This window comes from Heptranchias perlo, chromosome 12, assembly GCF_035084215.1.
Source record: "Heptranchias perlo isolate sHepPer1 chromosome 12, sHepPer1.hap1, whole genome shotgun sequence".
Classification (NCBI taxonomy): Eukaryota; Metazoa; Chordata; class Chondrichthyes; order Hexanchiformes; family Hexanchidae; genus Heptranchias; species Heptranchias perlo.
The window spans coordinates 24,961,831-24,989,254 of NC_090336.1; the positions used below are offsets into that span (position 1 = coordinate 24,961,831).

The 27,424-nt window shown below is 41.6% G+C and overlaps 1 protein-coding gene across 1 annotated transcript in view; it reads right to left on the minus strand.

Moving 5' to 3' along the window:
- The window catches only part of syt7a (synaptotagmin VIIa), a 700,876-nt gene that overhangs the window by 142,703 nt on the left and 530,749 nt on the right, over nucleotides 1-27,424 (minus strand). Inside the window, exons 4-6 of the mRNA XM_067993814.1 lie at nucleotides 16,188-16,319; nucleotides 15,467-15,670; nucleotides 5,277-5,645 (exon numbers count right to left, since the gene is read on the minus strand). Of these exons, the coding sequence (XP_067849915.1) occupies nucleotides 5,277-5,645; nucleotides 15,467-15,670; nucleotides 16,188-16,319 (705 nt within the window). The remainder of the gene's footprint in view (nucleotides 1-5,276; nucleotides 5,646-15,466; nucleotides 15,671-16,187; nucleotides 16,320-27,424) is intronic.

Here is a 27,424-nt window from a genome sequence, read left to right on the forward strand (position 1 = left end):
ACTCGGATTACGCTGAGAGACTCTGCCGCCGTACCTCTCGCACACTCCGCAACCATCTCATACACCAACTCTACAGCAGACGCCACAACCTCGAAACCAAGATAGAGTCCATACTCTCAACCTGTACTCAGGACACAGCAGACCAGCTACGTTATACCGCCAAACAGACGAGGCAACGGAACTACGCTGCCTACATGAAAACCAAGAGCAGGAAGCTTGAGAAACTCGGCATCACCACCAGCAACGACCAAGCTTCCCCTGGTACCACGGTTGCAACCACAGGGAAGTCTATTGTCAATTTATCCGACCACACCCTTCAACCAGACGAAATCGAAGTTCTCAGCCGAGGGCTCAATTTCTGCCCCACTACCAAAATGGACCCCACTAGTCTCGCGGCGGACACAGAGGAATTCATCAGGAGAATGAGGCTCCGGGAATTCTACCACAAACCCCAAGATTTCAGCAGCGAACCCAATGAGACAATCGACGATCCGGAACAGCAGACAGAGGGATCCGCGGTACAGCAACCGAAGAGGAAAGAGTCAAACTGGACTCCTCCGGAGGGTCGCTGCCCTCAGCTGGACATGTATGCTCAAGCTGTCAGGAAATGCGTCAATGCCAGATTCATCAGCCGCACTCAGAAGACAGTCCAGAATGTCACCCGAGCACAACGCAACGCCATCAACGCTCTCAAGACCAACCGCAACATCGTCATCAAACCAGCGGACAAAGGAGGAGCCATAGTCATACAGAACAGAACAGACTATTGCAAAGAAGCATACCGACAACTGGACAACCAGGAACACTACAGACGGTTACCCGCAGATCCGACCAAAGAACACACCCACCAGCTCAACAAACTGATCAAGACCTTCGATCCAGACCTTCAAAGCATCCTACGCATTCTCATCCCACGTAATCCCCGCGTGGGAGACTTCTACTTCCTCCCAAAGATACACAAAGCCAACACACCCGGACGTCCCATCGTATCAGGCAACGGAACCCTGTGTGAGAACCTCTCTGGATACATCGAGGGCATCCTGAAACCCATCGTACAGGGAACCCCCAGCTTCTGTCGCGACACTACAGACTTCCTACAAAAACTCAGTACCCACGGACCAGTTGAACCAGGAACACTTCTCACCACGATGGACGTCTCGGCACTATACACCAGTATCCCCCACGATGACGGCATCGCTGCGACAGCATCAATACTCAACACCAACAACAGCCAATCTCCGGAAGCCATCCTACAACTCATCCGCTTCATCCTGGATCACAATGTCTTCACCTTCGATAACCAGTTCTTTACCCAAACACACGGAACAGCCATGGGGACCAAATTCGCACCCCAATACGCCAACATTTTCATGCACAAGTTCGAGCAGGACTTCTTCACTGCACAAGACCTCCAACCAACACTATACACCAGATACATCGACGACATTTTCTTTCTATGGACCCACGGCAAGGAATCACTAAAGAGACTACACGATAACATCAACAAGTTCCATCCCACCATCAAGCTCACCATGGACTACTCCTCAGAATCAGTTTCTTTCTTGGACACACGAATCTCCATCAAAGACGGGCACCTCAGCACCTCACTCTACCGCAAGCCCACGGACAACCTCACGATGCTCCACTTTTCCAGCTTCCACCCTAACCACGTCAAAGAGGCCATCCCCTATGGACAGGCCCTGCGAATACACAGGGTCTGCTCAGACGAGGAGGAACGCGATGGACACCTACAGACGCTGAAAGACGCCCTAGTAAGAACGGGATATGACGCTCGACTCATCGATCGACAGTTCCGACGGGCCACAGCAAAAAATCGCATACACCTCCTCAGGAGACTAACACGGGACGCAACCAACAGAGTACCCTTTGTCGTCCAGTACTTCCCCGGAGCGGAGAAACTACGCCATGTTCTCCGCAGCCTTCAACATGTCATCAATGAGGACAAACACCTCGCTATGGCCATCCCCACACCTCCACTACTCGCCTTTAAACAGCCACCCAACCTCAAACAGACCATCGTTCGCAGCAAACTACCCAGCTTTCAAGAGAACAGCGTCCACGACGCCACACAACCCTGCCACGGTAACCTCTGCAAGACATGCCAGATCATCGACACAGATACCACCATCACACGAGATGACACCACCCACCAGGTGCATGGTTCATACTCCTGTGACTCGGCCAACGTTGTCTACCTCATACGTTGCAGGAAAGGATGCCCCAGAGCATGGTACATTGGCGAGACCATGCAGACGCTGCGACAACGGATGAACGGACACCGCGCAACAATCGCCAAACAGGAGGGTTCCCTCCCAGTCGGGGAACACTTCAGCAGTCATGGACATTCATCCACCGACCTTCGGGTAAGCGTACTCCAAGGCGGCCTTCGAGACACACGACAACGCAAAATCGTCGAGCAGAAATTGATAGCCAAGTTCCGCACCCATGAGGACGGCCTCAACCGGGATCTTGGGTTCATGTCACGCTACACGTTACCCCACCAGCGAACAAATGTTATCTGTTTTTAATATAATGGGTCATTTGCTGGCTCTCTCTGTCTTCCGGATGTTTCTGCCTCTCTCTGTTTTTTTTTCTCTTTTTTTTCCCTGTTTGTTTTTTTGTTGAATGTGTATTCGGGGGTTCTGCAGATGACACCTCTCTGTCTGAACACGGTGATTGCCTTGGCAACGGGCAGTTGCAGGGGCAGTCTGTAAACACCATGTATTATTCAATATGTATAAATGCGTAGGCTTCAAGGAGATCCTGAACATTTACCTGAGGAAGGAGAGAATCTCCGAAAGCTTGTGAATTTAAAATAAAATTGCTGGACTATAACTTGGTGTTGTAAAATTGTTTACAATTGTCAACCCCAGTCCATCACCGGCATCTCCACATGCAAATTAAATGGCATCTTCCCTCCAGTATCCTCTATTACTAACAAATGGATAATGTTGGCACTAGATATTCTATTTATTAAACCCCACCATAAAATCTAGGGATATCTTTAGAGATTACTGACCCAGATTTTAAAAAAAAGATTATTTGGACATCTCAGTACCTTAAAATGAGCTTCTGTGCAGAAACCTACCAAATGGAAGTGTATTGCCCTTTACTAAATCCCTGCACGTTATAACAAGCAATTCTGGGACATCCAGTGTGGGCTATCGTTATAGTGGGATTGAAATACTTGAAAATCAGGGGGTCTTTTAGTGTCTCCAATGAATGACATCCCATTGCAAAGAGCCTACTTGGATCCTACACCATTTTGTCCCTTGATTGGTACTCACACTGAACTCTTAGCACTCATTCTTCAACTAATAAAGTCCATCCACCATTTGAACCCAGATTTCTTAATACCCAGACCACATTTTGGGGTCCATATATACATTTTTACAAAACATTTTAACTTTCCTTCTGTAATGACCTCAACTTCACAATCTTCTTCAAATACTGTTAGACTTTTGTTAACTTTGAAAATTATGTTTGTTTGGCAATGGCTTGGTCACAATTCGACTTCGCAAAAAAACAAGCATCAGTACCAACCATGACGGGGTGAAGTTGTAACTTAACAAACTGTGGATCCTCAGTGGTGAAGGTACATAGCAAATTGCAGATCCATTCTGGGCCATGAGTACAATGGAACAGGCACAGAGCAAACCACACTTCCTACATGGACTATCAGTGCAAGCGACCCGTCGCTGTGCAAGCTGAGAGAGATTATATAAAACAATGGTCCACCAAATAGATTTTACAAAAGTATTTTTTGTTAGAAAAGAAACTACCTACATTTTGTATGAGTTATGCCCAAGAAACCACACATTAATTTTACTGGTTTAATGAGACCGTGCTGAGATGTATACGTCTATTAGGAGTTCACAAAACCAGCACAATTGCTGAATTCATCAGTGTTACATCATTATGGTGAATAGGTGCTTGAGGAAAACTCAGCCTTTTTCATTAGCTCATCAAATTCCAACATGACAGTTCAGGGGTACCATACATTCCATCAATGAACATATACCTACCTGCCTTTGTGTGTTACTGAGGGTGATGAACAATAGTCTGATTATAGAGTTATTACTAGTGCTGTGTCAAACCTCTGCTCCCCTTTCAACGTCTGAAAATGTAAAGATCATTCAAAGTAATTTTCAGCCTTTGGGTATTTGATTGATGGGGTTACGGGCTTGCGGCTTGCACTTATTATCCAGTTGGACTACTCCACCAGATGTGCACAGCTGCACGCGGTAACAGGTAGAGGAACAGTGCATCACAGGAATCACATGTGAAGCATACTGACATTGCATGATGGTATGTGCACAATAACTGAATATTTTAATATATTTTTTTCCATTGGCACACTTAAAAATTACAACAAAAGGTGCATTTGACACAGCACTAGTTGATGAACTTGCTTGAATGCATTGGGTGGCTTTCTTCTGCTAAATAAGAGATGGTTGAAATATATTTCTGTTTTTTTTTCAAAAAGAAAATGACGGTTAACTTCAGCATTTACAAGTTTCTGCTTCAAATGTCACATGCTTGTATTACAGAAGACAACCACGCACCAAAGGTTAGAAATTCTATTGACACAAGATCCAGGGTCGTGTACATCTTTTTAGAGAGGGGATCGAATGTGGGAGAAAATAACAATCTAAAGGTCGGATTCACCATCTGTCTGGAAACATCAATTACACTAGTGTTCCAGCGCACTTCCTGTTCCTGCCTCTAGAGTAATGACACAGCTCACTAGTAGTTGCCAAGGGCAGCAACAGAGCTCTATAAAAGTACAGCGACCTGTGCATTCTGCCTCTCTGAACACAACTGTTTTGACATTGACAAGCTCTGGACCAGTACATTGTGCCCTGGATCTGAAGTGACAAGTTCCCCATCATTGGTAGGGATAAGTTAGGGTTGCAAGTGTGGTCCTCTGCTTACAGACATCATGATTGGTCCAAACAGATCCTGTAATCCAGAACATAAACCGCATTCAATTTACAGTTTTTCCTGCAGAATCCCATATTTCATGTATTTTTTTTTTGCACAAAAAGATGTCAAAAATGTTGCTGTGGGTGAAGTTGGCAAAACTTGATGGAGAATTGAAAGGGATTTCTCACACCTTTCGATTGGGTGCAGTCCAAATAAAAGTGCAAACAGATTTATTATGTGTTGGGGGGGGGGGGGTGGAATTATTATGAAAGAACTCTTTTTTTTTTGAAGGTGGGGGGGAAAAAAAAGGAGAAAGAAGAGAGACTTACAGGAAAGACTTCATATCTAACCCTCGATTACGGAGCTGTCCCATCACGTAATCCCAGCTGCCAGGATTGGAGCGGCTGCGCCCTCCGGCTGTGCGATGGCGTGAGCCCGCCGTGCCGCTCTGCCGGTGTTGGGCCCTGTAGGGAGACCTGCTGCCGGAGGTTGTCTGCTGTTGGAACTGAAGCTGCCCAAGGCTCTGGCTGGTGGTGGGCTGGCTGTGGGCAGGTCTGTGCTGCTGCTGCTGCAGCGGCTGCTGCAGGCTCTGCTGCCTCTGCAGCGTCCGAGGTCGCGGGCATCTCGGCTGCTGGTCGCCTGGCGGCGTGGATATGTGTTCTAACGTGGAGGCTGCTGACAAAGACGGCTCATCCAAGCTAACACAGAGAAAGAAAGAAAGAAAGAAAGAGAGAGAGAGAGAACGGCAGGACAGAAGAAAAGAGCGAAAAAAGAAAGAGTAAAGGGAGAAAACAAAAAAAAAAGCAAAGCAGAGTTAGCGCACAGTCACCTGCAGTGAAGTTCAGCAAACGCGTCTTGAGTTTGTTGGATGCCTGGCTTTGCTTTGCACTCATAGATCATTAATAACACATCATTACTGACAAGTAATTCTCATTTCCTGCAAAGGTCTCATTACCGCACGATTGCAATACAATGTCATCGACTCCGATTCCAATTTAAATTAATCTTACTCTTGCCCTCCTCATCGCGATGAGCCTGTGCCTCGCACTAGTTGAGGATCTGCACTTGGGCATTTATGGATCGCAGGTAAGCTAGAAACAAAAACAGCTTTAGCTACTAAAGGAACATCCTCCTCCCCATCCCATCCCCAACACTGGCAGACAGCAGTAAGCAAAAACCAGCATCAGGACCAAAAATTATTGACAGAGTGTGGGTGAGTTAAAAGCAGTAAGTGCCCAGGAGTGACAAATAGTCAATCCCCAGAAATAACTTGACTTGTTAAAAAAATCACTACACAGAGATGACAATGGAAAGTAATGTCCCCACGAATTTTCTTTTGGCATATTTACACCTTTATTATATTTCTGCATTGCTTTTTGTTCGCATTAAACACCTCCAGAGTATACTTGATGGCAGCTATGTTTTTCAATGTAAGATGTAGGGAGAAAACCCATAGAATCGGGGCTAGATTAAAACTTCGGCAGTGGTAATCTCCTTAGTGTGGCTATACAAAGAAAGCAATGTCAACAGATTATAAATTAGAGAGAGAGAGAAAGAAAGTTAAAGTTGCTGTAGTTTTTTTCCCAGAGGGAATTTGACCTTTGGCCCTCTATTAATGGAAATAGTGTTTATTTATAAAGAAAATCACTGTCAATCCCTTTATTTTTCAATGATCTTTTAAAAACCTGTGGAAGATAGAAGGTTTTAAAACACAGTCAATGTTTGAACTTGCAGTCTCCTTCATTCTAGATACCCAACATCATGACCAACTCAAGTAATTGTTATCAAAGGACTTTCCATGCCCATGGAGAGAGATTTCCCTGCAGGGCACGGTCTTGTTTTAGCATGCTGCCACTGAGCTAGCACTGGATATATTCTCCTCAGCCAGGTTGTCAACACAAATTACCTAGAAGGCATTTCTCTGCCCCTACCCATTATTGCACAGTGTAGGCTAACCCAAATTATCAACTTTATTTTAACACCCCAATTACTGCGGGTGCCCAGGGTGGAGGGGAGAACTATTGCTTTTAAAAACCTGCATAAAACCATATAAAATCCCAGCTCAGTGAGCAAGAGTTAATCTGTTATTTTTAATATAACTGTTGGAATTTTATTGGTGAAGAGGAGAATACCATTCAATTTATTTTGTGCTCACTGAGGTCATGGATGTTAGTGCTGGTAGATGGAGCATTTTCCATTCTAGGCGACCTGTGTCAGCATCATGCACTCCCAGGGCTAGCACAGCTTTATTATATGCATGCTTAAAACTCCCACAACAGAGCCCAATTGTACAAGTGTATCTCTATTGCACCAATTTTTAAAATTTCCCACACCAGCCATTCTGTGACCTCTCTGAGTAAGATTGTCAATTAATGCTAAATTAGGGGCAGTTTTGTACTGTGACTCAATGCCCACTAGGAATTGGATTGTGAGTGCTGGAACTACACATCACAAAAAGCCCTTACAGACAGAACAAAATTCATTCCATCTGTCCGAGCAGGACTCAAACCCAGGTTAGATGTGAAAAGTCAGTGTCTAACATGCCACGCCACCTACCCTGTTTTTGATCCATTTTTGTGCTGGTAGGGGCTTGTCAGTGCAGGCTGGGACCAACAGTGTGCTTCCCATACCTGAAGTGTGAATATGTTAAAATAAAAGAATTAAAGGTCAAAATAAAAAGATCAAACAATCATCACAACATTGCTATAGATTCATCAAGAAACAATTTTCCACTGGACTCAGCAGGAAATGCTGGGTCCAATATATATTATAGATGACGAAATGTCTTCAATTTAATAATAGGACTATCCTAAACATGTGCTTGTTTTTAAATTGCTCCAATATTTATTCAAACATAAAAATAGATTTTGACCTGAGTCAATGGGCAAAGTGGGCATATGAATTGGTGAAGAATGCTTTCTTTCCTTCCCCCCCCCCCAATTCTAAATAAAAGCAGAAGATATTCAATACGTTTGCATTGCCACGTACTGGCACCTTTAATATCACTTTTCAAAAAGATCAGCAGTAAGCAGAGTCTATGAAGCTGCAGCGTGCAACAGAGTCTATATGCTCGACAAGTGGTATGGGTTAGGTAAGCACATGACAGTCATCCAGTTGAGTCCTGAAGGTGGGGGCCACTTAATTTCAAATACATGGGTATAGGATGGGGAGAAATGTAAAGCCATATTTCAGCTATAGCTGCAACTTGACACTTTTATTTTCTGAGGGGTCAAATGTTGATTTGCAAATTTAAATAGTGCAGTCCTGGAGATCCTTATGATCCCTGAAGTTTAACGTTATTTAAATTCCCACCTCCCCCAAAGAATGCACACATTTCAAAAGTCAGTTGTGAAATTGTGAGACTCCTCTCAGGCCACTGTTAACATGCTGTCAGTTGCCAGTACTGCTTAAAACAGCACATATACGAGGCAGCTGGTAACAAAGAACAGAGCACAAAGCAGAACCAACACTGATCAAGGGGATAAATATGGCACTAAGTGGCAATTATGCACTTACCTTAGATTAGCTAGCATGTAGCACATTTATATCAAACAGGGAACACATGCACACACATATGCATTTCAGAGTCTCTGTGTAGGCACAGCAATAAATGTCCGAAAGAGGTAACACAGGTATAGGAGCATTTACAGCATTACGGTTCTTTTTCAGGTCCACACACTCTCACTCATCCATTTGAGATTGAATTCTGGAGTGAATTACCAGCACAATTCACCACGCTGAAATGCTGTTCTTCTTGGTTTAGTGCTGTTTGCAATGGTATGTCCAGGTGTAAAAAACAATCATTGAGATTCCAACACAATCATAAATTACCTTTCTCAATAATGTAAATCATTTTTTAAAAATAAAAAAATTAACAAAGGAGATGCAAGCTTGAGACCATGAATTTTCAGATTAATTTATGTCCAGAAATTAATATTCTAACTTGGCTATAAGTTCCAGGACAGTGTATAATTCAGTAATAAATATTCTAACAAGACCAAGGGTCTCCACTCGATGTACCCTCTTGCACAACTACTTATGTTCCTAAGGCACTCCTTTCCTAAAGAAAGGCATCTCAGTGTGCTCTGATACCAGCTCAATTCTATATCAATTACTATGTTTAGTGAGCTTCGTTCAGCAATCAGTCTTACATGCCAGTTCAGCCATCGAGATCATGCTTTATTCTTCAAGCAAAACAACCATAATATAAACCCACCCATGCATAAGCACAACACTCAAATTTTATTTTCAGTCGACTTGTGCAGTCACTTATGTTTTGGTGTAATAAACAACTTGAATTTATATAGTGCCGTTAATGTATTAAAATATCACAAGGTGCTTCACAGAAGAGAAACAAATGCTGAGCAGCAATTGAAGAATTAGGAGAGATGACTGAAAGCACGATTGAAGAGATATGCTTTGAAAGGAGGGATGAGAAATAGCAAGACCGAGAGGATCAGGGAGGAACTTCCAGGGAGTAGGATCAAGATGGCCAAAGACCGTGGCATCATCATACACCAGAGGGCCAGAAGATGCGTAGTCAACCAGAATTGGAGGACTGACGAACACAGGCTGGAATATAGGGCTGGAGGAGGTTGAAGAGATATGCTGTAGAAGGATTTGCAAATGAGGATAAGGATTTTGAATTCAATGGGTTGGGAGATGGAAAGTGAATGGGGCTTACAAGAACAGGGACAATGGATGAGCAGCACTTTAGAGTACAGGATACTGGCCTAGGAGTATGAGAGAGATTTCAGAAGTTTTATGCAGGGTGGAGCTTGGGAGGCTGGCAAGGTGGGTGTCAGAGAAGTTAAGGTAACAAAGATAGGGTCGAGTCAAGGATGGAGGTGGATGAAGTTGCAGAATTGGAAGCATGCATCCTTGATGACAAATAGGATATAGGACTTGAAGCTCAGCTCATGGTTGAACAGTTCACCAAAGTTGTACACTGTTGAGCTCAGCAGAGGTGGATGGAGTTGTGGACAAGGCTACAGTGTTTTTGGTGGGGGCCAAACAGGATGGTTTTGTTCCTGCCAATGTTTGGTTGAAGAAAGTTCTGGTTCATCTATGACTTCACTTGATTGCAGATAAGCAATCTGACAGTACAGTGGTGGTCATGGAGAGCTGCATATCAACATAGATATGGAAGTTGGCCCCATGTTTATGGATAATGTCGTAGAAGGACAATAGCTAAATGAGGAAATGGGGACAAGAATGGAATTTTAGGATATTCCTGACGTTGTGTGTGTGTGTGTGTGTGTGTGTACTTGCCTTGCGCAAACATTTCAAGAGAAAACATTGCACCAAATGTCAAATATAGACAACAGATAGATTCACAAAAGCAAAGGGGGACATCTCCCATTAGCATAAGCAACATAGCTGCTGGTAAAGTGAATTCTCAATGATAAGGAGCAGCTATTTGGAGACATTTTATAAATAGCACAAAACCAAATAACTAACCAGATGAACAAATTAAATAAAGACATCAAAATGTTTGGACGTGTTGCCTGATTCTTCCTGAATTATTTTGTCTTAACAATTTTTATAGTTGATTAAAGCATTTGTTTACTCTTTTAATTCTTCTGTCCTCCCAGACCTTGTTAGAGGTCTGCTCTCCCATACCATGTTTAAGCTCTTTTCCCCTCCTATGCCATGAATAAATTCTTACCCCATCCATGCTATGTGCAGGATCGAAATCTGCACCCAGGTATTTGCCAATAATGTTTTTTAGCTGGCTGTTAGAAAGTGGCCATGAGCTGTTTCGAGTGACTTGCCTTCCCATTTTCTTTCTGCCCATTTGTTCTGGGGAAACTCCTTGATGTCCTAATCAGGAACAGGAATTTGACATACTGGGATTCATTAGTGTAAAACCAACTACAGCTCTGTGATATTGTAAATGCAAATCAGGTAAGTAACTTGTACACAATCGCATGCACCAGGGTTTGTTGGTATAGATTGATCATGACATGTTAATTTGGATGTGCAGCAATGCAAACAAAACATGCTTGTGTTAACCTTTTTTGGTAGAAATAATATGTTATCCTCCCTCATCACTTTCCATGTCAGTGACTTCTGTGAATTCATCCTTTTACTGCTTTATCAGCCAGTATTTGGTTTTAAACTTAATGCCTACTCCTATAAAACCTCTATCTAATACATAATTATTTTTGCCATTTTCCAGGCATATGCTAACCTTATACTCCTTTAAAATGTACTTAGTCAGGCTGTGGTTGTCAATGGAATCACAGTATCCTCTTTAGACTCTGAAATAGAACTCAATGAGTCTTTGGTTTCAACGAAAATAAAACTGTGAACTGTTATAACAGGTACAATGTTGCACAATAAAAGGCAATGGCAATGTGTCTGGATTATGGCATGAGATGTAAACTTAGCTGAAATGCTAAATTCAACACAACTCAAACAGCACAAATGCAAAATAATGTTATAGGTACCTGTGAGGAATACTCACTGTAGAACTAACAAGACATAATTTAAAAACACTCAATAGGTTTGAGCTATCCCGTGATGCTAAATATACCCAGGAACATTCTGAAAGTGATGTTTCAACCAGTTGTTGTAGGCTGTTTTGCCCTAAGCAGCTTTTCTAGTTGTAGTATGTCTTCCGATGCCTAATACCTGAATTTACTATTTAAAAAAATAAAGATAGTTTCAATATAATGAACACGTACAAAATGATTGCAGTGTGTTCATCAGCAACAAAATGATCGTTTGAACCAAAGCCCAGTGCTTCCATTGACCATGTACAATCTGCTCGATCATAGATCCTGAGGGAAAGTTAAGTTCCGCAAAATTCTCCCTGATAAGTTCCTACCCAAAGGTAATCAAGCAAAATTCTTACATCAGTATTTAATGACATTTTGAGTGATTTTATAAAAAGTGTCAAATTAAATTCCCAATTCGATTGTAAGAGGTGAAAGCAATTGATTACTGTGCAAAACTATCAGTATCACTTCTGTGACACAGCTGTATGACTTGGAAGTTGCTGCAAACTCTTCCCAACCATGGTTTGTTTCTCTAATATAAGAAAAGATGGAGGAAGAGGAGATAATTTGACCTCATCAAGCCCACCCTTTACACAGATCATGTATAATCTAATCTATCACGGACTCAACATCACTCATTCAATCTTCTTTGGAAAGTTCTGCATAAATACTCCCTGATCTGCAAAGTTGATAGCAAAACTTAAGAATATGTATTTATCCTGACATTTTCACAAATCAACTGAGGAAAACTGCCCTCTGCAGATGATAACCCATCTTTCTCAGCTCCAGCAGAACAGGAACCACTGTACCCCATGCAATACTTGATGAACTCAATCTATTATTATCCCAAAGCTCTCTAACCCTGTTTCTAACCAGAACCAATTGTTTAATTTTAACATTTATGTTATTATAGTCATATGTTCTTGCTGGTTGTCCTGATTCTAACTCTGCCTGCGTGCATTAGAAATATCACTTATCTGAATCACCAAGTATGCAACATTGTATGTACAATGAATAACAGCCAGAAACTCACTGTGGTCTAATAGTCTAGTCTAGGTCAACTACTTCATATGTACAAGATACAGCAGGTAAGTAACTAATTAATGTCTTGCGCTGCATGTCTTGGTCTCATCACCTGTAATGCACAGGGGACATGGTAAGCTTGGTAAACTCCTTACAAAATGCAGCACCTGAATCCCAATCTGGAAGCAAACTGTCAATAATGAAAGAGTTGATATTTATTTGTCTACTTCTTGGATGAGAATTACAGCCTTACAAATGGAATGTCTCTTGTATAACGAAACAAATGTGTGTGATGTATGCACTTGATTTAACTTTTATGTGGTCATAAACTGCACACTAATACTAAACAATGTCCCTTAGGGATCCTGGTTAAAGTCCAACCCAAGCGATAAAATAATATTCAAAGGAATCATAATGAAGTGAAGTACAAGTGAGGAACTGGCGAGCACCACACGAAGAGGCTGAACATCCTTCCATAATCCCATTATATATTCCTGTTTATAATGTGATGGAGCAGCAACTGACAATAAACTTATTAAAAAGTTACTTTTGGTTTAATGTGTGCAAGAGTAAATGAAGCTTATTTATGATCTCATAAGGAATTGGTTGTATTGTGTAGTTATTAGACAATGGTGTTCTAAATCTGCAGGCCATGCAGTGCACTTCTGGTGCTAATTATCTGGGAGTGCAGCAGAGGAGGCGGGGAAATTGGCTGGGACCTGGATACAATTGATCCTGGTCCAGGCTGCCATTCTGTGCAGGGACTAGGGTTGCCAACTCTGGTTGAACGTATTCTGGGAGGTTTCATCATGTAATGACATTGTAGGACTTTTTCTAGGTGATTCACGCAGTGCGGAGTGCTGCAGATTCGATTTGTGTGGTGTTGGCTCGTGCAGAGTGGTGTGCCATGGACTTGTTTTATGTGGTGCGGGGGGGAGATTATTAGGCTGCCTGTCGGGCAGAAACAGGGTGCCTCGAAAATGGCAGGCTGTGACTTCCCAACCCGTTCCCGCTGATGGTGTGGCTGCCACTACCTTCCCAAGGAGCACCTTCGAGAGCCAATATGCAAATTGAGGTCCTATGCTTTACATAGGATCCCCATTTTAGGACTAACTGGGTGGAGGGGTGTCGTGCATTCTGGTTTCAGCTGGTGGTCCAAAGTGGACCACCTCCAGGCTCTAAAAAAACAACCTGGGTCTCTGCTACATGAGTCCCCTCCCCTTCTAAGAACAGACTCCCCCCCCACCCCCCCACCCTCCCCCGACGTACCATTTTCCAGGCCTGGTGGCTGGCCGGGCTGCCTGAAATACAGCAAAGCGAGCGCCGGTGACCTCAGTTGTTCACCCCGCTGAAGCATCGACGGGGTCAGGGGGAGATCACCATAGTAACATGGGTTTGGCAGGCACTATTGCCTCATTTTGTGTACCTGTGTCCATGCTTTTTCAGGCCCTTGCTCTCTTACATGTAGAGTAACTAACAAAAAAAATCATTGCTAGGACTCTGAGAAACAACATGTGCAGTATAAAGATTAATAATTAACAGGCAGAGAATATTTTGCCTCCTTAGCAGGAAGCTAGTCTTTGAGGGATTTCATTGGCACAAAGATTCAGATGTGTGCAAAGATGAAAAACAACTTAAAAACCTAGGCTGGTACATAATTCTCCCCGGAGTTTCCCTAAAGCTCCAGGAAGCACAACTGCATTTCTCCTTTCCCATGGAAAAGATTGTCAGAGAACACAAGTGCAAGATCACCAGGACACCTATTGCCAATAGAGGGTCAGGAAAAATGCATACATACTCACCCCATCGGACCACCAGGGAAGCCAGGCATATAACGGCCAGGACACCACAAGCAAATATAGTCAAATACCCACCGTTACAGTGAGGGTTTTTAAAAAACACAGATGCCACTAGCCTTTACTATACTAGATTCAGCCACAGGCTCCAGCCAACATTGAGGAGTAACATTTAGGAAGACGTTGAGGATATTTTGTCTCACTAAAATCCTGTGGCCTTTTGCAAGGACCAGGTCCATGTGCAAAAGGATACATTTCCCTCTAAATGTATAAACCTACTTTTATTTTAACAGATAGAAGCATCTGACCCCATAGCCAGCCAATATTGTTCCATTTCACATTTTCATGTTTGGTTCAGCACTTGTTTCTGGTACAAGATTTGCTGCAAATTAAAGATACACCAAATAGCATTTAATTTTGCTGCTGAGTACATAACTGAAAATGGATCTTGCTGCTTCAAAACTTTCCATGACCTAAACTTGGTTTGGTCGTGTTCTCTATTGTATTACTTATACAGGCGGTCTTACAAAACCAAAGACATCATTTGAATGACTTGAGGTGAATGTGGGAATAGACTTTCTAGTTAAAAACAAATCAACAGTCCTGTTTAAAGCATTCATTTCATTGATTATAAATGAGCCATTGATTCTATGGATAGTATAGTCAGTGAGAGAATAGTACCAGAAAAGGAACAATGCCAAGTCCCACCAGCTGGAAGTTGGACTTCATTTCTGTCAATTTATTACAATCTAGTCAGAAGACTGGACAAACCTTTTGGCCTGCCCATTCTCAGTGCATCACTTTTGGGCCAAGAGCATTTGTCTCCCACAGAGCGACTCCAGTTAGTTACAGGGAGGGAGCAGATGCTGAAATCAGCAATGAACGCCCAGCATTTATTAGTTCCACAGCAAGCTAAATAAAATGTTAGTGAGACATTTCGATGCTATTGTGAGAGTGATAAGGTGAATGAATTGTGATGGTGAGTGAATAGATAAAACACACTTCACAAAATATGAATGTTCTTTAAACCCATACATGTAGAAGTGTGATGGACAAATTATGTGATCCAGAGCTGCAGAGGTGCCGTGAAGTGAAGACACATTATAAATTTCCTGCAAAAATCATTTTAAAATCAAAAGACTGATTTCTTCAGCCGGCATAGTCTCAGTAAGTAAGTAACTACCCATTTAAACTCACTTAGCTTGGTTGAGCTTGCCCGATGCTAGGAGAGTCTGGACTGTGTGCCAGCGCCCACCTTTCCCAACCTTGCCATTGACAGCTTCACCCCGATTACTGGTGGAAGATCCGCTGCTCTTCATGCTGTTGCTGCGGGTTTGCTTCTCGGCTGTGCGTGTTTCTTTTTCAGCTACTGGAGCTTTGTTACCCGACATGAGAGAGCCACTGGTACGGACAGGAAGCAGAGTGGACAGAGAGTGAGTCAGCCCTGATCGAAGATTGGAGTAAAGCAGTTCTGCTGCTAAAGCGCGACAGTGCACACCTACAAAACCCTTTCTTCCAAAGCTCAAAAAAAGAAACAGCAAAAGGGGATTAAACAGTCAGAGAAATTCTGTCAACACCCATATTATTGATCAGACAACCATTTTCATATGCAGCCTTTTTTAAAAAAAAGTTAGTTCTACTACACAGTGTAATGGAGGGAACACTTGTACAGGCCTCAACGAGCAACCCTCTGCTATTCCACACTTAGGAGAAGGATCAGATGAGGAAGGACTTTCAGCTGTGAACATCAAGCAAGGTACATGATCAGGAGGGTTGTTCGTCTCCATGGGGTCAAGTTGTCCATGGGGTTGTAGAGGGATGGGGAGAGGGAATGAGTGGATGATTGGTTGGATGGGTGGGAGACAGAGGAGGGAAGCGTTACATACTATAGACAACCAAACCATTGAAAGAAACTCACTTGAGTGAAAGTCGTGGGTCACCATAAGGTGCATAAGGCGAAATGTTTAGAATGAACTCCTTTGGAGGGTAGGAACTCCATTTCTTTTGTACTGTGCTGTCATTGTTATTCCAAAAGTCTTTGTCAAGATCACTAGAGCAACAGAGAGAGAAGAAGAGGGAAAACACAACAGAAGCTGAAATATGAAAAAATGACTTGTTAAATTTTGGAATTTGTCTTTCTCATCACTGTAGGTGAATAGCAGGTCAGGTGGTGGTAGAATTCCCTGTCAGAAGAAACACCATTAAATAACTGGGTTCAACAGGGATCGACAGTATAACAGTGTTAATTCTCAAATATTTGGGAAACTTAAAATCATAATATTTCTCTAACGTTTGGCTTAAAGAGAAAACAAGTGTGTTAGTCAAGGGACTTAAGGACATGAGACATACTGCAGGTAGAAAAAAGGCTAGAGTTTGTTAGTTAGGAGCAAGTCAAGTTAGGTTCAATAGAAAAAAAGCTTCCTCCGATGACTTTCACAAAGCTCACAGTATTTGAACTACAATTAATACTGATTGGAGGCATGATGGGTCTGCAGTACTTTGAATAAATTATGTACAAATGCCCCTAAGTCCCCACTGCATGATGGGGCTCTGCTTCCTTGGGACATAGCTAAAGTATGGAGGAAGTATTTGCCCAAATGCATTTAACGTAATGCATGATGCCACTTAGCTTGTTTGGCAGATTATGAGACCCTCCTGCCGCTGTGCTTATAAACACCACTTCTGCTGATCTTTCTTTCACAGAATCTGATTTATATTTTAAATGCAGCATTTGATTGGTAAGTCAAGCAGTGCAGTGACACATGTTAACTTATAGCAAATCTCAAAGACCATCTCTATACCTTGAACTGTTTAATTAATTGCAACCTATTATCACACATACTATGAAATGACTAGATCAAAAAAAGTAATTCATGTACTTCAATAAGGGAAGAGAGAGAGCATCAAACATGTATGGTTAGATAGTGGTGCTTCACCACACCTCTAACATGATCAGTGAGCTCTGACAGACATCATTGTAAGCTAAATAAAGGTAGTCTCAGCAATCATGGAATGAGTGATTAGTCGAGTGTCATCATAATATTCTTAATAAATGATCCCAAGGTACTATATATGAATTGAGTCTTGCAACAAAACAAATAATATGTTTCTGAAATGTACCAACTAGCCTTAACCCTTCTCAGGACTAGAGAAGTAATTATTTACCATGTTCCAAAAATTATCTAGAATTAGGATTTGCCAATGTTTCTCCAAGACTTGTATCATATGACTGTCCTTCCACTTTGACCTATGCCACGTTTTAAGAACACTGAGGATGACATAACCATTGGACTCCAAGACACTAACAGCGGTTGAGTAAAGATGCATCAATTCCTAGAGAATAATTTCCACTGTTGTTTACTAAGGGCAGCGAATAATAACAGACATCACAAAATACAGGCTACATCCTTCCACAATGAATGAAAATATTTACCTTTAAAAAATTATTTTGTACTTTCTGCAGTGAATTTTTGCGTTTACTATAGCGAGGGGTGTCAGTGCTGGGAACGGATTTTTTTCTGCCACTTTTAGCATTAAACACTCCCAGGTCATCTATAAAAGGTTAGGTGCAGAAGAAATACGAACATATGAATTAAGAACAAGAGTCAGCCATTTGGCCCCTCGAGGATGCTCTGTCATTTGATAAGATCATTGCTGATCTGATTGTGACCTTAAACCCACTTTCCCGTCTACCTACTATAACCTTTGACTCCCTTGTTAATCAGGAATCTATCTAACTCAGCCTTAAAAATATTCAATGACCCTACCTCCACCGCTCTCTGGGGAAGGGAGTTCCACAGATTCATGAGCCTCTGAGAGAAAAAAATTCTCCTCATCTCCGTCTTAAATGGGAGACCCCTTATTTTTAAACTGTGGCCCCTCGTTTTAGTCTCTCCCACAAAGGGAAACATCCTCTCAGCATCTACCCCTTCAAGTCCCCTCAGGATCTTATATGTTTCAATAAGATCATCTCTCATTCTTCTAAACTCCAACGTATACAGGCCCAACTTGTCCAACCTTTTCTCATAAGATAACCCCCTCATCCTAGGAATCAGTTGAGTGAACTTTCTCTGAATCTCCCTCTATACTATCTTATCAAGCACTCCCAGGTCAGGTATGGAACATGTTAGAAGCAGCATACTGTGTCCATAGCACTGCCTATGAAGTCCACCTAGTTATGGTACAGCAGGGTTATTTGCAGAGTAAAGCTCCTTCTACGGTGTGCTATCAAGCACTACCATAACAAGCAAGTATAATATACATGCAAAGTAAATCTCTGTTGGTACTGTCCTATCAAACAATCCCAGGTCTGGCAAAGTATTGGTTAAAAACAGTGTAAACATCAATGCATGGCTTAACAGATAATCTCGAAAGGTTTCAAATTTCTAGGGTATTGGAAGAAGTTCTGCAGATGGGATGGTTTTACCTAAACCAAATCAGTACCAGTGTCCTTGCATAGAGAGTGAATAGAGCAAGGAAAATTTAAACTAGCAAGGTCGAGGGAGGAACAATTCTTAAATTATAGTGAGGAGGATCTAAGAATAAGAATAGTGAAGGGGAAAAGCATTCTGAAATAGTAAGCTCAAGGGGAGATATTAAGACATATTTTATAGTAGATAAGAGAGAAGTTAAGGAGAATAGTGAAGGAAAAAAAAAGAAAAAAATTAAAAGGGAAAACGGTATTGAGAATAAAAGGGTCAGGGTGTAGTCTTTATATGTGAATGTGCAAAGAAATAAAATGTGGAACTTGAGGCACTCGTTTGAATAGAGGGACATAATATTGTATTCTTGATGAAAACTTGCCTATAGCCAGGGCGTGACTGGGAACTAAATATTCCCAAGTATAAAATTTTCAGGAGCAACAAAAAAGAAAAAAAGGATGGAGGGATGTCGTTATTAATTAAGGAGACAATTACAGCCAAAGAGAGGAAAGTTTTTATTGATGGTGGTGCTCAGATGGGGTTGGTCTGGGTTGAGTTAAAAAAAAATCTGACTATATATAAAGCACAATGTAGACCACCAAATAGTTGAAAAGAAATTGGTCAGACTTGTAGGCGAGTTAGAGAGGCTTCCAGTAGTAACAAAAGTTGTAGTAATTGCTGGGACATACTATGCTAAGGTAGACTGTGTGTTTAAAATTGGAACTAGTTTTCAGAATACAATCAGCATTGTTTCCTTAATCAGTATGTTGCATATCTAACAAGAAAGAATGTGATTCTAGATCTGATTCTAAATAACGAAGCAGGACACGTAAGCAATCTAAAGGTGGAAGAACACTTGGGAAATAGAGAGCATAACATAATTATATTCAAATTGAAAACAGATTTTAAGAAAAGAGCTTTTGGCTTGAAAATTTACTAACTTCAGTAGAATGAGAGGGGACCTAGCTCAGATTAATTTGTTGGAAAAATGACAGACCAAACAGCCGGTCAGCAGTGGAAGATATTTAAATATATGAGATGAATAAGTTTCTGATCAAATGTATGATGACCAAACGTGGGTGCTTCAATGGCTGAGGTTCAATGAATAAATAGATTAGAGCAAATATGTGATGTAAAAAGAAACTTATGATAAATGCATGGAAGATAATACAGAATTAAAGTACAAGCAATATAAAAGTACAGAAAGGAAACAAAAGGGGATATTGGGAAGGCTAAGAGGAAGTATGAAAGATGACAAACGGTCACATAAAGGGAACAATCAAAAGCTTTTAGAAGCACATAAGCAAAAGAATAGTTAAAGAAGAAACAAGAACATAAGAAATTGGAGGAGTAGGCCATACTGCCCTTCAAGCCTGGTCCAGCATTCAATAAGATCATGGCTGATCTTCAAACCCAACTCCGCTTTCCCGCCTGATCCCCATAGAGTCCAAAAATCTATCTATCTCAGGCTTGAAAATACTCAACGACTGAGCATCCACAGTCCTCTGGGGTAGAGAATTCCAAAGATTCACAACCATCTGAGTGAATAAATTCCTCCTCATCTCAGTCTTAAATGGCCAACCCTTCGTGCTGAGACCATGCCCCCTACTTCTAGACTCTCCAGCCAGGGGAAACAACTTCTCAGCATCTACCCTGTCAAGCCCCCTCATAATCTTATATGTTTCAATGAGATCACCTCTCATTCTTCTAAACTCCAGACAGTATAGGTCCATTCCACTCAACCTCTCCTCACGGGACAACCCTCTCATCCCAGGAATTAATCTAGTGAACCTTCGTTGCACCGCCTCTAAGGCAAGTATATCCTTCCTTAGATAAGACGACCAAAACTGTACGCAGTACTCCAGGTGTGGTCTCACCAATGCCCTGTACAATTAGAGCAAGACTTCCTTACTCTTGTACTCCAACCCCCTTGCAATAAAGACCAACATGCCATTTGCCTTTTTAATTGCTTGCTGTACCTGCATGCTAACTTTCTTGTTTTTTGTACGAGGACACCCTAATCCCTCTGAACACCAACATTTAATAGTTTCTCACCATTTAAAAAATATTCTGTTTTTCTATTCTTCCTACCAAAGTGAATAACCTCATATTTCCCCTCATTATACTCCACCTGCCCACTCACTTAACCTGTCTATATCCCTTTGCAGACTCTGTGTCCTCCTCACAGCTTACTTTCCCACCTAGCTTTGTAAACAGCTCCCAAGCACTGATCCTTGCGGCTCCCCACTAGTTACAGCCTGCCAGCCTGAAACTGACCCATTTATCCCTACACTCTGTTTCCTGTCCGTTAACCAATCCTCTATCCATGTTAATATATTACCCCCAATCCCATTTGCCCTAATCTTGTGTAACAACCTTTTATGTGGCACCTTATTGAATGCCTTTTGAAAATCCAAATATACTACATCCACTGGTTCCCCTTTATCTACCCTGCTAATTACATCCTCAAAAAACTCCAGTAGATTTGTTAAACACGATTTCCCTTTCGTAAAACCATGTTGTCTCTGCCTAATCATATTATGATTTTCTAAGTGCCCTGTTACCACTTCCTTAATAATGGATTCCAGCATTTTCCCAACGAGTGGTGTCAGGCTAACTGGCCTGTAGTTCCCTGTTTTCTCTCTCCCTCCTTTCTTGAATAGCGGTGTTACATTTTCTACCTTCCAATCCACTGGGACCATTCTAGAATCTAGGGAATTCTGGAAATCATAACCACTGTATCCACTATCTCTGCAGCCACCTCTTTTAGAACCCTATGATGTAGGCCATTAGGTCCAGGGGATTTATTGGATTTTAGTCCCATTAGTTACTCTAGTACTTTTTCTCTACTGATATTAATTACTTTAAGTTCCTCACTCTCATTAGATCCTTGGTTCCCCACTATTTTTGGTATGCTTTTTGTATCTTCTACTGGGAAGACAGACACAAAATATTTGTTTAACATCTCTGCCATTTCCTTATTCCCCATTATAATTTCTCCTGTCTCAACCTCTAAGGGACCAACGTTAAGGAGGAGGAGTGTGAAATATTGGATGGGATAAACATAGTGAGTGAGGAAGTACTGAAGGGTTTAGCATCTTTGAAAGTAGATAAATCACCAGGCCTGGATTAAATGTATCCCAGGCTGTTAAGAGAAGCAAGGGAGGAAATAGCAGAGGCTCTGACAATCATTTTCCAATCCTCACTGGATACAGACGTGGTGCCAGAGGACTGGAGGACTGCTAATATTGTACCGTTGTTTAAAAAGGGAGGAAAGGATAGACCGAGTAATTATAGGCCAGTCGGTCTAACCTTGGTGGTGGGCAAATTATTGGAATCAATTCTAAGGGGCAGCAAAAATCGTCATTTAGAAAGGCACGGGTTAATCAAGGACAGTCAGCATGGATTTGTTAAGGGAAGGTTGTGTCTGGCTAACTTGATTGAATTTTTTGTGGAGGTAACAGAAGGATCAATGAGGGTAATGCGTTTGATGTAGTGTACATGTATTTTAGCAAGGCTTTTGACAAGGTCCCACATGGCAGACTGGTCAAAATAGTAAAAGCCCATGGGATCCAAGGGAAAGTGACTAGTTGGATCCAAAATTGGCTCAGTGGCAGGAAGCAAAGGGTAATGGTTATGGGTGTTTTTGCGACTGGAAAGCTGTTTCCAGTGGGGTCCCGTATGGCTCAGTACTAGGTTCCTTGTATTTTGTGATATATATTAATGATTTGGACGTAAATGTCGGGGGCATGATTAAGAAGTTTGCAGATGATACAAAAATTGACCGTGTGGTTGATAGTGAGGAGGAAAACTGTAGACTGCAGAAAGATATCAATGGACTGGTCAGGTGGGCAGAAAAGTGGCAAATGGAATTCAATCCAGAGAAGTGTGAGATAATACATTTGGGGAGGGTAAACAAGGCAAGGGAATACACAATAAATGGGAGAATACTGAGAGGTGTAGAGGAACAAAGGGACCTTGGAATGCATGTCCACAGATCCCTGAGGTAGCAGGATAGGTAGATAAGTTGGTTAAAAAGGCATATGGGATACTTTCCTTTTATTAGCTGAGGCATAGAACAGAAGAGCAGGGAGGTTATACTAGAACAGTATAAAACACTAGTGAGGCAACAGCTTGAGTACTGCGTCCAGTTCTGGTCACCACATTACAGGAAAGATGTGACTGCACTAGAGAGGGTACAGAGGAGATTTATGAGGATGTTGCCAGGGCTGGAGAATTTTAGCTCTGTGAAAAGATTGGATAGGCTGGGGTTGTTTTCTTTGGAACAAAGGAGGCTGAGGGGAGATTTAATTGAGGTGTATAAAATTATGATAGGGCTAGATAGAGTGGATAGGGAGGACCTATTTCCCTTAGCAGGGACATAGATTCAAAGTAATTGGTAGAAGGATTAGAGGGGAGCTGAGGAGAATTTTTTTCACACAGAGGGTGATGGGGGTCTGGAACTCACTGTATGAAAGGGTGGTAGAGGCAGAAACCCTCAACTCATTTAAAAAGTACTTGGATATGTACTTGAAGTGCCATAACCTACAGGGTTATGTGCTGGAAAGTGGGATTAGCTGGATAGCTCTTTTTCAGCCAGCACACAGGACGGGCCGAATGGCCTCCTTCAGTGCCGTAATTTTCTATGATTCTATGATGATTTTACTTTTGCTGCTCTCTTCCTTTTTACATACTTGTGGAAGCTCTTACAATCTGTTTTTTGTATTTCTTGCTTGTTTACTTTAATATTCTATTTTCTCCCTTTTTATCAATTTTTTGGGATCACTTAGAAATGAAGGAGGCCATCTTATATTCGAGAGTGAGGGAATGGTGGAGATGCTTATTATTTCACCTCCAATTTTTACACATGAAGGTGAAAGTGAGACTCCAGAAATACCTGAGGAGGTTGTGGAAGAGCAGGAGATAAATACTGGAAGGAAACTGTATTAAAAAAGTTAATGAGACGAAAGGTGCAGAGGTCACCAGATGGTATGAATCACAGAACACCTGAGGCAGGGGACGAGATACCAGAGGCACCAACCATAATTTTCTAAAAAATCTGTGGAAGTAGTAATTGTACCAAAGGTCTAAAGGTTGTTAAATGTTACACCCTTGTTCAAGAAAGAAGAAAGGGATAAGTCAGGATGTTATAGGCCAGTCATCTTGCCTCAGTTATGGACAAACTTCGAAATCTAAATTTTCTGAGTACACCCCAGTGGTGAGGTACCTCGCCGGCTGCTAGCACATATTGAAAAGTTGTGGGCAATGCACAAGAGATTTTTGAATTTGTACTGGCAGTGGGTGATGAACCTTGCCATTGGCATATAATTGGAGAATTTACCCCCTAGAGTCTATAATAAAGAACTTGCATTTATATAGCACCTTTCATGCCCTCAGGATGTCCCAAAGCCCTTCACAGCCAATGAAGTACTTTTGAAGCATAGTCACTGTTGTTATGTAGGCAAACAGCTGTTGATTTGTACACAGCATGATCATACAAGTAGAAATGAGAACAACCACCAAATAATGAGTTTTGGTTATGTTGATTGAGGGATAAATGTTCGGCAGGAACCAGGAGAACTCCCCTGCTCTTCTTTGAATAGTGCCATGCAATCTTTTATGTCCACCTGAGAGTACAGACGGGGCCTCAGTTTATCATCTCATCCAGAAGATGGCACTTCTGGCACTGCAGCACACCCTCAATGCTGCACTGAGATGTCAGCCTAGATTATGTACTCAAATCCTGGAGTGGGATTTGAGCCCACGACCTTCTGACTCAGAGCGCGAGTGTTACCACTGAGCCAAAGCTGACACTAATATAAAAAATAATAAAGTTGAAATTATTGAACACAGAAAGGCACGGGCTGATCAAAGCAGTCAGCATGGATCTGTCTAGGGCAGATTGTGCTTGACCGATTTAATTGCATTTTTTGAGAAAATTACAGAATGTAGAGATAAAGGGAAATTAGTGGGCCTTGGTTTAATGTTTCATGTTTGAATGAATTTTCAGATATTGTTTGATAAGGTGCCACATAAGACGCTTGTTATGAAAATTAAGGCACATAGAGAAATGGCTAGGGCATAGAAAGCAAAGAGTATGGATAAATAGATGTTTTTTGGATTAGCAGGATGTGAGTTGTGGTATGTCTAGGGATCTGTTTCTATTTCTACAAATGACTTGGACATGAGCACAAGAGGAATAATATTAAAGTTTGCTGACAGTCCCAAATTAGAAAACATAGCAAACTGAGGAAGAATGCAGGAGATTGTCAGACAGAGGCAGGTTAGTAGAGTGGGCAGATAGGTGGTAGATGCAATTCAGTGGGGGTTGCCCTTGAGTAAGCAGTTTAGTAGTATGGAACATATGGAACAGGAATGAGATTTCCGTAGCTCGTTTAATTTCAATTAAGGCCCCGACATATATCAGCAATAGACCTTCATCTCAGCTGGGGACGTTATTTTTTTCAAGTTTTACAAATTTTGCTTGAAATTCTAACAGAAAATGATGGTTTATGCCCACAAGAAGAGCACCCCTTGTTGCATCAACATGGCAATCCCAGTTCTCATACCAACCACGCAGATGACCTCTCAAAAATCAGATTGCAAATTTAGTGCCAGCTTCTGCTATGTTTTGGGGAAATTTTTGTGCTGTACATCTGAATTCACTGGCAACCAGGCTGAGACATACCATTTAGAATCTTCACGGCCTGCAGAGAGGGGATTTTGATCCTAGTCTGGTCTGGTTTGTACCCGCTACCCAGATCCCGGGGAAACGACACCACTTTTCCTTTGACGTGAGTCGAAATTGTTGAAAAAGCAAGAAGTAGAGCTTTGGAATAATCCCCACTCTAGAAATATTTGCTTTCAGTTGTTCTAATTAAATCTGTAACACACTCCAAATATACCAGCTAAGAACTCAGCGAAAGGTCAAGCACTTGCTGGTAGCAAGTACCCTTTTCCTAGAGAAGAAATCTCACAGCTGATCAATAGGTCTGTGTGCAGTATAAATATCATCTGCACAGGAATCAACTGTACCATTGTACATTGTGCTAGATTGATTGGTAAGATTCATTGCGTTCACAGCTATGCCTGAAGAGCTTCCTCAGGGAATATGTCATACAGTGCTCCAAATCTCTGGTAATACACTTTTAAAGAGGAACTGTTAGCTCTGTTACATACAATAAGTATTACCTATCTATTCTGCTCTCTTTGGGAGCTATATATAATTTCTTAAAATTGTGACAGTGGGGGTTTGAAAGAGAGGGAACAAATTCTCTCTGACTACAGTAAATGGATGTAACCTTGGTGGAAAGAATGTTCCACCCATTCTGCTTCATTGCCTTCTTCCCCCATCTGCATAGAATCACAGAATTTTACTGCACACAAGACGACGATTTGAACCATTGTGCCTGCGGCGACTCTCTGAAAGAGCTAACAGCTTAGTCCCATTTCCCAAATGCTCAACATTTTTCATTTCAAATATTTATCTACTTTTTTTTTAAATTACAGATTCTGCTTCTATTAAATACTTCTGGTAGGCTATTCCATGTCCTAACAACTCCTTGCATTCTCCTAACCATTCCCTTCATTCTTTTGATGAACTTAAATTTACCGACTCATCATCCAGTGGAAACATTTGTTTCCGATTTACCTTATCAACAGCCCTCATAAGTTTGAACACCCTTTTTTTTTTATTCGTTCATGGTATGTGGGCAACTGTTCTATGGAAAAGTGCCCCAGTTTCTCTCATCCCTCCTCAGAACTAAAGCCTCTCATCTCTGGTATCATAATAAATAGTTTCTATATCCTCTTCATGATCTTGACATTTGTCTTGAAGTAGGGCATCGAAAACTGGACCAATCAATGATTTCTGAAGCCTCAGCATTACCTCTGTCTTTGTAATCTATGCCCCTTTTTATAAAACCAAGAACCCCATGTGCTTTTCTTACAGCTGTATCAACTTGTCCTTCCACTTTTGAAGATTTGTGTATCTGAACCACTAAGACTTTGCTCCATTCCTTTTAAAGTTTTACCATTTAGTGTATCACCTCACATTTCTCTGCATTAAATTTCATCCCACGCCCGCCCAATTTACCAACCTGTTTATGTCTTCCTAAGTCGCTTACAATCCTATTCAGTTAACCACGCCTCCTATTTTTGTGTTGTTTGTAAAATTTGATATAGTGCCCGATACCCAAGTATAGTTCTAACACCCAACATCCAAACACACAAATATTTTCAGCATAGTAATCAATAGAGGGAATTCTGCATGATTATTTTCCTTGATAGCCTAGGGTTTTTGTGAGGCTAATTGTTGCACTCCTACCACTGTTCTGACTTAGATCAGTTAAATTAACACAGACTGGAAAATGAATCTGGAACCTTCTAGTCTGTGTAGCTCAGTTACAGGCTGGATTTATCAACTGATTAGTGACTGCTTTGTGGAGGGAAGCATTGCACGTCAGTGGTGTATTCATGCAGTGTGCCAAAGGTTCCCTCACACCTGGTATTATATGGATTAAGTATGGTACAGACCAGGCAAAAATCAGTATTTCAATGACGTAAATCAGTGATATATAGCTCATGTATGCCCTTCATATTAGTTTCTGCATACTTTTTCTAAAGTAGGTCAATTTTATACCTACCATGGTGGGGTGTTGTGGAAACAGGCCAAATAATCTTACATAACATAACATAAGAAATAGGAGCAGGAGTAGGCCAATCGGCCCCTCGA